This window comes from Protopterus annectens, chromosome 13.part0 (assembly GCF_019279795.1).
Source record: "Protopterus annectens isolate FY-2018-M chromosome 13.part0, PAN1.0, whole genome shotgun sequence".
Lineage (NCBI taxonomy): Eukaryota > Metazoa > Chordata > Ceratodontiformes > Protopteridae > Protopterus > Protopterus annectens.
Window position 1 is genome coordinate 345,139,231 of NC_056747.1, and position 10,927 is coordinate 345,150,157.

The window sequence follows — 10,927 nt, forward strand, 5'->3', positions numbered from 1 at the left end:
GCATGTCCTATTCATCTCCCAGCAACTGCCGAGTCTTTGGAATAGGTTGCCATTTCATGTGAAACAGAGCACCTCAGTGACACTGTTCAAAAGGGACTTGAAAGAGGGGATGGGGCACTGTAAATTCTTACTGGGAATAGAGCCTACAACCCTCATGGACATGGCCAATCATTACTAAATGCAATCTTTGGTATTAACTTAACATTTCTGTGGTATTTACATTGGGATGAAATGCCTAGGCTTTAATCGACCTCCAGGTTGAGAGCGAAGCGATCTCTTATGATACTACTTAAGTGTAAATGGAGACTTCACAGCAAGCTATTTTTATGTTCTAGGTCTCAAACTGGGTTTTGTAAGTCGTAGTAACTGGTAAATTTGTTTACAAAATATTACAAACTTGTAGCAACCACTCAAGCAATGCATACATACCATCGGCAGTATTTTGTTTATGCAACAGAGCTTTCATATGAGGCTAGGCAGTTATGTCAGTCACCTAGTTGTTGAGAAATATGAAATGTATGACTATATAAATATATGAACAATTAATCTCTTTGCTTGTACTAGACACAGGCCAAGTATTAGTGCGGTTTAATTGTCCAACATGTTACCTTTTAAGATGGAAGTCTTTCACTAACTTGTATGCAACACGTTTTTGAAGTTTGTGTAAATATGACTAAGCAATATTAGAATTCCAGAGATGTCAGTAGGATGCAAGTAGAGAAATGCGTGGCATAAGGCTACTCCCTTACATACTTGATTTGACTTACTAGGAACAAAAGTATTGTAGATGTTGGGCTTCTGGTTGATTCCTTTCCTTTATGTAAACTTCTTAACTTTCTGTAGGACTGACAAATGCTCTTTAAAGTATTATGTTGTAGACTTGAATGCAAGACCATTAGTATAAACTCTTTCACCTCTTTCCAACCATCTCATCCTTGTTTAGAATGCAAGTACAACATAGGTTTATGCAGTCAAAAGCAAGTGTTGCATTTTTATTATTTACATTTGTTGACCGGGAAAATCCGACTGGACACAGGTCCTTTTTCAGCGGTGGCCCGGGGAGAAGAGCTTCACAATAAAAACAACAATTACAAGAAATATGGGTAGGTTTTGTTTAACAATAGTAGTAAGCAGTTATAGTTCAAAATGAAACTATTTAGTTAAATGGTACAACACTTATATCATTGGTGCCATAAAGACTAGAAGGTATTTTAATAGCTGATGTAGCAGCTATTACCCTTGAATAACAGTGGCTAAGATTACAGCTGAGGTATAGGTTTACAAGCGATGTATTTGGATGCAGTCTGAGGTAGTTAGAGGGGTGGAAGAAAGGGTACTAAGTCTTGGAGGAAGGCGTGATGCACCTCTTACTACTGTTTTCTATTTCATTGACTTCAGTATTTAAAATTTGTTTTCTTAAGGATTTGGTTGATTTTATTTGAATGAATGTGGAAAGGTCTTCAGATTTTCAATAAGGTTATTTTTTTCTGGTTTTTGAGAAGCCTTTTGTGGATCTGTCTTTTTTTTTTTTTTTTTTTTTTTGTTTTTTTTCCTCCTTTCTCTTTTCATTGTTTGCACCTGCAGGGGTATGCTGCTGGCTTTTCTCACATTTTCTTTTAATTCTGGCATGAAAAGTGTTAATGATGCTCCATTTGGTTATGAGATCCAACACTGGCAGAGGTAAAGTAAGGATAATTACATCCATTTACTTACACTGTCACTTTGGTGTAATTTACATTGCCTGCATCAGAATGCTACTTTGCAGACAGCTTGTGCTTTCCATAGTGCAAAACTCACTTGGTTGTCTAGATGACTTTTCCTGCTTGATCCATCCATCAGTACTTTTGAGCCAGTGAAGTAGGCTTAACCAGTTTCAGGCAGAGGCTGCAACTAGTTGCTAAACGGCTATTTCACCTTCATTAAATGTGTTTTGTTTTATCATTGCAGTTTAAGTATCAGTTGAAAAAACATCATCTGAATGACAGTAACCACGGAGACCATTGCACTCAACCTTTTTTTATTTTTTTATTTATTTATTTTTTTTGAAAATAGCAAAACTATGACCAACGGATTTTCTGCATTATTTTTACCCATCATTCCTCTTCTAGCCTATATGCAAGTTACTGACATTGTTGTGCAACCATGTCACATCCTTTTGATTACTTTCCTAGATTTTACATACATCTGTTGATATGAAGGCACTTGTACACTGCTATCTGCCCGAGGGCATCTATAAGCCTAGCCAGAATGTGTTGGCTTTTGCTGCCCCCTTAGATTAGTTCCCTGTGCCTCTGTCCAGCAGAGCTGCTGCAGTGATCCCCAGGGTAAATTTAATGTTTCCCATCCACTCGTCAAGGTTTCTCTTGAAGAGTGTTAGTGAGGGGCTCTGCCTAATGTAGATTGGAATCCTGTTCCAAAGCATGGGGAGTCTCTGGGACAGGAATCTGTCCCTCCAGCGCATCCTATTTATCGTTGTGGTGAGGTTTAGATCCCTAGAGCAGTTCTCAGGGAATTTTTTTCAATTCTGGGTTGGATATGGCCTTGTTCAGACACTATTTCTAAAATTAAGCACCCCAATTGCTTCTTGAATAAGGAAAGGTAAAAATTTTTTTTGCATCCCCCCCACACACACACACACACACACACACACTTCCACAGTACACCAGATTTTATGGCTTAAGGTGCTGGATTCAAGTGATTTCCAAATCCTTAAATATTTTTTAGTGCCAAGACATTCTTACATATAGTCAGGTAGCATATGTTTGTTCTAATTTAACTGGATTGTTTGTACTTTGGTATAGTCCATTTTTACAGTGGTGAGCAGAGAGAGAGGACTAACACTTTCTGTTTTATTCCAAATCATTTTGAGCACTAATGGAAGGCTTTTGCTATGCTGTATTGAATTAACATCTCTGCAGGTCCAGCCTCCTATAGCAGTCCATAGTAACGTATAATACAATTTTTTCCAGATTTGTATTTTAAACATTTTTTTAAGTGACTACAAATAAACTCATTTTATTTTCAAGATCCTTTGAGACAAATTTTGTTTTGCTTGACTCCACACTGATCTTGAGGATATGCTACTTTAAACATGGTGCACTCTTAGTATACTGCACACTTTTCAGCCATTGTTTTTCTCTTGAAGCTATATGCTTTGTAATTTAACCTGGCATTCTTTGCTAACAAGTGTGGTTATTTACCCCCATCAGCCTACTGCCTGATGCTACCACAAAGTCTTGCCGAGTCCCAGGAAAATGCTGTTTGCTGGGATTATTTAAACCACTTTGTAACTAAGAAACTTAAAACCTTTGTCAGTGTTGATGTTTTGCCTGTTGAAAACCCATGTTTCCTGTCCTCATTTGTGTTGCTTTGCTTAAAAATGCTGTTTCTTTTTTGATTTTCTTTGCATACATTGCAAACCACTTAGTTAAACTCACAGCCTTGAAACGGGAGAGATCATCTTCCTGTTTTGAAAATTAACATTCTGTGCTCCTCTGCAGTCATCTAGGAATACTCCTTTGCCCACATTGTCGTGAAGTAACTTTTCTAATGTTTTAGTGACAGTAAACACATTACGTCTTTTAAATACATTGGAGTTTGGCTTGACCTCCCTCCTTTAACTTCTGTTTCCACCTCAACTACACACAAGGCACTGGGGGGGGGGGGGGTGCAAAATGGCTCCCTGTTTAAGAAAGGGTTAGCTCCCTCCTAGTATCCCATTTATTCGAACTTCTAGACAAGCAGACCTTTTCTCCTGTAATGGCTAAACCAGTTAGTCTTCCTCTTACAGCTTCCATAATCACAACCACTCTGCCCCACACTGCAGTCTCCTCCCAAAACTAAACTCCAGTACACAGCTCACTGATTCTGTTATACTAGGCGAAAACTCTTGGGGAAATTATTCTCCTACAAATAAGATACCACGTCTTACCCTAAATTTAGGGGTCAATTAAAGACACTCTGCACATTCTATAGCTACACTTTACTAGCATAAACCTTTGCTAAATCTGCCTTCTCCTTCTGGCTTCCCACAAACTTTGTGTGACATCATTAATCCCCCCCCACATAATGTAGCTGGTATTGGTATAAGTATATTGTGAATTGTGTATTTTCTTTGTGCTAACTATATTGTATTTCTGAGCTTGGACTGAATATGGTCACTTGTGATAAGTGCTCTACCCTGGTAAACAAATTTTTAAGTAAAAGAATGAAAAATGAATGAATACATTGGCTTATGATTTGGGGAAAATGGTAGACATTAAATCTTTAACATTTGTTTATCGGGAAAGTCCGACTTGGAACGAACCAGTTTTCAGCGGAGAAACGCTCCACTCGCATGTCTTTGTAATATGGGAGGAAACTGGAGTACCCGTAGAAAACCCACACTAATGCAGGGAGGACATATAGACTCTGCACAGAAGGCACTCCAGCTGAGAATCAAACCAGAGAACCTCTTGCTGGGAGGTGACAAAGCTACCGCTGCACCACTGTGTGTAGGCCCCTTGTTCCATAGATTAATAGGCTAATGCCCCAGAGGAACCTTTCCAAGCCTAGCCAAGTTTTCCCGAAAGAAAAATGAGGTTTTGCATCCAAATGGGACATTGAGGGCGAGACATTTGTAAGCTGTCATCTACATTTAATTTCCTCATTTCCTTTTCTAGTTTTTCCCATTTGAGGTTATTTGCAAAACTGCATTGTAATGGCATTTTAAATCAATTGAGAAGCCACTAAATTGGGTAAAGAACAAGAAGAGTGATTTAAGATTTAAAATGTTCCATTTGTTGAGGAGATGCTTTATAATTTTATGTGATATCTTTGTTTTGACTTGATACTTAGTGGCACTCAAATGTGTGTTTTTTTTTTTTTTTGTAGTGGTTCCAAGCCTGGGTGCTGTAGCACCCTGGAGAGCCACTGCCCCCCCAAAGGTGCCACTGTATGTGAAATGTTCCTGTGTGTTTTATCTTTTTATTGCTGCTTTTTGGTATCACAAAGCGTCAAGGAAACTATTCTTGCTTGACAGTATCACCAACTAAGTCTGACTTGCGGTCTTGAGATCAAACTGTGTTGCATCACATTGAAAACATTTTGGCATCTGTTCACACTGTTCTTCATGGCTGAGGAGTGCCCTAAATGTTAGACAGCCAGTATTAGAGTTGTGGAAAGGTAGGGAAACACTTAAGTATGTAAGCTGTTAGCTGGGTAAGTGGCATAATTGTCATTGACTAGCCAGTTTCTGGCTTTATTATATGCAGTAGCTGGAATATGGAGAAAAATATTTGCAAGTAATCCAATATTCATCTTAAGTTATACTTGCAGTTCCCTAAAGTTTTCAGTACTAGACTCCTGTCCTAAATGCTGTCATCACTCAAAAAAACATTGAGTATTAGAATTTAGAGCCGCCTTCTGGGCCATCACATTTGATGCTGCTAAACTCTTATTTTATTTCATTTTATTCTATTTTTGTTTAGCTGCCAGAGAAGCATCTCCTCTTTGATATAGTGCCCCTAAGTAAACCGAACTATCTTAAAGGCATTTTTTCTGCGGGTAAAAGAGTGCTTATATTTAGCATGACTTTCCTGAAAGTGAGTTTCATGAAGTTTTTTTCCTCTTCTGCTGTGTATACTAGGTTGTCAACTAAACTAGTGCCTCTGATGCCTTCTGGTATGTTGCCAGTTCATTTGGGTAATAAACTTTAAGTACAGTAGAGTACCACAGTCTTGTCTTTGGTGTTTATACATGTATTGTTTGCAAATACAGTTGGAGGTAAACATGTTTTATAGCAACACTGACTTTTATTGGGGTAAATCTTGGATTCCCCTAGTTTTAGAAACTCATCTTTTTGCAGCTTCCAGCTTGGGAAGCCCCCCCCCCCCAATCTTAAATGATTGCTATTTGATTAGTGTAGTTGTCTGTTTCCTAGCTTGCAGGTAGCATGGTAAGTACTTGTTATGTTCTCTCTACATGCAGCTGTCCGTTAGGAACACTTTCTGATTTTTTTCAAGCCATCGTCTGTTATGAATTGCAGTTGTTACCCTCATTATTTTTAGGAACACATGTATAGTGAAAAGTTGTCTGTGTGATCTACCTTCCAGATAGTATGCCTTCTTGTTTCCAGATCTACTTGTTTTCTTTGACAATTTACAAGTCAACGTCTGGGTTGCATTGGAAAAGTGTTCTCATTTCTTATTGTTAGTGTTTTTTGTTTTTGTTTTTTTTTTCTTGAAGGAACATTTTGGATTAATGGCCACCCGAGGTTCAAGGATATATGAATACAAAAAGTGTGCATGTAAATGAGTGCATCTGATACAGACCTTTTATCCAAACTAACTTGGGATTTCATATCATGTTTAAATATCTGGTTCTTTATCACATAATCTTGAGTTCAATCTAAAGTCTTTTCTTAAAAACACAGAAAATAAATTGACATTGAAAACCCTGTCTATATTAAATATGGTCCTATACATACAATTGTATGACTTATGACCACAGTTTTGTATAAAAAAAAAAAATAGTACTTTTTAGAATTGTTGTAATTGTATGTGGAGCTTTTCTCCCCGGGCCTCTGCTGAAAATGGACCTGTGTCCAGTTGGACTTTCCCAGTCATCAACTGTAAAGTAAAATAAATAACTTAAAACTGTATAATGTGTGTTCATTTAACCAAGGAGCACTGGTTGCATTTAGTTCTTCCTTTTCTAACCTCTATTTCCAAAAATGAGATTGTGAATTCCCAGATATTTTCACCAGTATAAAAAATAAAACTTTTTAAAATCTTTGCATGTAGCAGCATGCTTGTATAAGGGGATTGTTCTTTTTCTTAATATCTAAACAATGCTCTTATATCCAGTTAATGAACATTCTGTTTTGCCTACGTAGAAACTATCGCATGACATGAACTTAAGTACTCCACAGCTTTATTACTGTAATTACTTAATGCAGTACAGGTCAGAACTCTGTCAAATGAGGCAACTGTAGTGCTAACAGCAGCCAAAATATATCTGCACTGTCTACATGTACCACATTATGAGTGATTTATCGATCTCAAATGAAATAGTGTTCTCAAAATACTCCTTCAGGCATTTACTTTTTCTAAACATTCAAGTGAATACATACCTTGGTTTCTTAACTCTGTCCATTATTTTAATTTTTTTACTATTTATATTGTACATTGCTGTCATAATATTTAGTTTCTATGTAGGCAAAACAAAACAATCTTTAAGCGAGAGGATATATGAGGGGTTCCTATTAGAAAACCGAAGACGCATTCTTTTGAAAGCATCTTGGTCGAACTGAAAAGGCAAAATATCGAAGCGGCTTTTAAGCAAATTCTTTCCCTGGGAAAGAATTTGTTTGGCCGCTTTGTTACTTTGCCATTTTCGGCACTGTAGTGTGGTCTTGGAGTTGGTACATTTAAGTAGGGGGTGTGTGGGGGACGAAGCCCCCCCACTTAATGTAATGTTTAAAGCGTCCCCCCCCCCCGGGAAAATGATCACTGTTCTGACAGTTCGACATTGTAAGCTTTCGCTTACATAGGGTTGATTTATTCACCGCTTTTTTAAGCGATTGGTGATCTAATATAGACCCTGTATGTGCATTGGTGGCGAGACCAATTTTATCTGAATGCAGGTCTTCTGTTTTCCTTTTCAGCTCTAGTACAATCTGTAGCTATAGTGCATCAAACTTTGGTTGGGAAGTGGAGTCTTTGGGTGTGAAAGAACATCAGGTCTTTTGAAACGAAAAAAGACTGACTAAAATACACAAATGTAAAAGATGTATGTTTGCAGTAGTAAATGCTCTCAACCTGTGTTCCCCAAGACTGTAAAAAGTGGTTACAGATGTGATAGCACAGTGATGTGGTACATTTAAACAAATGGGGAGACCAGATCTTGCCCTTTGTGCAGACTAGCCATGGTAGCCTCGGTTATAGCAATTCGGCACAGTCTCACACTACAGGCATTTTATTTACTGTCTGAGCAACATTTTGTGGCAAATGAACTGAGCAGGACCAAAACATAATTTTGCAAAAGGTAATTGAATCATGGGGGTCTTCTAAAAATTTATCAAGCTGTGAGGGACACCTCCCTTTTGCCCCTGTTCGCAAAAAAAAAAAAAAAGGAACATTTCTGCATCAGGATTCCTTGCAAGAAGGCCTGGAAAATAGATGTATTTTCATTTTATTGGACAAGAAATTTCCTCTGTGCTTACCCACTCTTTCCATTGATGTGGAGTGTCATTGTGAAGATTCAGAAGGACTCTCCATTGATTTATTATAGAGACACTCCCTTCTGGCTCAGGCAACAGTGCCTCCCCCTTATTTTGGAAAGGGCCAGGGGAAATTGCCATAAGCTTCTTCACAGAATGGATCTAATCACACAAGATTTGGGGGAGGTGTTGTTTGATACACCCGCAACATCAAATAACTTCACCTAACTGACAGAATTTTAATACCTTTTAGGCATCTGTTTTCTTTAGTTATTCTTTGCTGACCAGATTAGTCCCACTAGGCTATTGGCCTGTTTTCAAGGGAGCTTGTATTTGAACTAGTGGGAAAATGTGGCCAGGGCATCTGAGAAACCTCTGCTTACTCTTGTCATTTGCAAGGGGAGCATTTTTGTGGTTGCATTTCCTCCTCCTGTTTTGTTGTATGGAAGTTACTTAAAGAAGCAGGGAGTTATAGCAGTGAAGTTGAGAGACTTATTTTGTGGTGGTTGTAGCAGACGAAGGTGGTCGTCTTACAAATATGTTGAGAGATGACGAGAAAGTAGTGGAGCCTTCTGTATCAGTGTCTGAGGTTGGAGAATTGAGAGAAGCTATGTGTACCTTCTAGTGGAGTTCCAGTGGTTGGAGATATTTTTGAAACCGTGGGAATAGTACATCCGCAGAGAAAAGGCAGGCAAGCCTTTTCCAGGTTCGGAAGAGATTTTTTAGCAGCAGTTATTCCAGGAAGAGAACCAGCAAGATGACTGATATATCATTGCACTTCTCCAGTCAGGAGAGTTGCAGGATGTTTTATTAGAGAAATTTATGTGAAAAAAATGATCCTGAGAGTGGCAAGGCTCTGGCATGGGGAGATGAAATGCACCATATTTAAAATGGTGGTACTTATGCAAAAAAAAAAAAAAAAAAACAGGCGATGTAAGACAACAACTTAGACTGATGTTTTGCCTTTTTCCTTAACCATATCAGGCAAAGAAACTTAAGAAGAATAAATTATACTGTTAGGATCTTCTCCTAGGAAGAAAGAGAAATAGAAAGTTATGATGCATGGGGCATTATTTCATCTTTAGTAAGTTCTCTGGCATAGAGCTTTCATACAAGTAAAACTTTTTCTGATTAAAATTTTTGAAAATGGTCAGGCAATGGAAACTGTTTTGAGTCTATATGAAAATAAGCAAGGGTGTACTTGGTGGAATACTTGCAGGTTTTTTGTTTTTTGAAAAATTTAAGCAAAGTCTTGTTCCGTTTGGAGCAGAATTTGAGAGAGAGAGACTTTGAAAACATTTTAAATAGCATCTGTAAAGATGAAGTGTATATTTCTAAAGTTTGACAGTAGAGGATTATGGACTGGGGATTGTAATGTACTAAAAATGGAAGGTGATAGTTATTCATATCCCTAGTATTATAGATGGTCAAAAAGGTGGTAAACATTGGGATCAACACAAAACTTGCTTCTACTGTGGAAAATCGGATCATTTAATTGTTGAGTGCACAAAAAGGAAATGGTTTAGATGTGAGAGGTCATGATGCAAACAAAATGTGAATTAAAATGTTATAAATGCAATAAGGTAGGCCGTGGATGGATTGTAAAGGAACAGAAATACATGAGAGGAGACTTCTGCAAAAAAAAGGCCAAATCTCAAGTAGAAAAATCATCCCTGATCAGCATTAGTAAGAAATTGAGGGCCCTCATCAAGTCGACTAAAGCTAATTTTGAAAATAGTTGCCAAGGATAACCATAAGGCCTTCTATGGCTACGTCAAAAACCTAAATGGCAACGCTCAGGTCTGTTCTGAGCTAGTACAGAATGGAACAAAATACACTGACCCTTCTGACATTGCCAACATCTTGGCTGACAGGTTCAGTGCAAATTTCTACCCCCTCACTACCTACAGGGCCTATTACCATTCCAGGGGATTATACAAGTCCAATTATTACTGATATGTTGGTTAACAAGGCTCTATCTAAAGCTAAAAACACTGCCTCCATGGGACCAGATGGTGTCCCAGGCTGTGTCATACATGAGCTCCAAAAGGAATTAACCCCGCATCTTAATACCCTGTTCAGCCTCTGCCTCTCCACAGGATATGTGCCCATAGAATGGCGCACGGCAACGGTGGTCCTGCTACACAAGGGTGGGGCCACAACTGACCCTGGGAACTACCGACCAATAAGCCTGACCAGTCTGATCTGTAAGGCTATGGAACAAATCATTATGGAACTCCTAAATGGAGAGATTGGGAACCTCCCAGTCGCTGGACCCCCCCCACACAATTAGGCTTTGTCAAGGGCAGATCATGCCTCCTGAACCTGGTGGATTTCTTTGAGACAGTTACTCCGGCTATAGATAAGGGAAAGGAGGTACACACTGCTTACCTTGACCTTGCTAAAGCATTTGACACCATTCCCCCTTCAGGTATTATTGATAAGCTCACCAGCCTGGGCATAAACCCTTGCATCACAAGATGGATCACAAACTGGCTGTCAGACAGATCCCATAAATTAACAGTAGCGGGATCTATGTCCGAATCCAGACCAGTAACGAGTGGTGTGCCTCAGGGATCTGTCCTGGGGCCCTTCCTGTTTGTCATATACTTCTCAGAAGTACAGGCAAGCACGGAAGGGCTGTGGCTGACTATTTGCAGACGACTGCAAACTGGGTGCTATAATAGTCTCCGGCTGACATGGAGATCCTCCAGAAGGGCCTAAATG

The 10,927-nt window shown here is 38.8% G+C and overlaps 1 protein-coding gene across 1 annotated transcript in view; it reads left to right on the forward strand.

Annotated features, from left to right (window-relative positions):
• Positions 1-10,927, forward strand: part of MED12 (mediator complex subunit 12) — a 4,088,267-nt gene that overhangs the window by 15,495 nt on the left and 4,061,845 nt on the right. Inside the window, exon 2 of the mRNA XM_044054827.1 lies at positions 5,469-5,582. Coding sequence (XP_043910762.1) covers positions 5,469-5,582 — 114 coding nt within the window. The remainder of the gene's footprint in view (positions 1-5,468; positions 5,583-10,927) is intronic.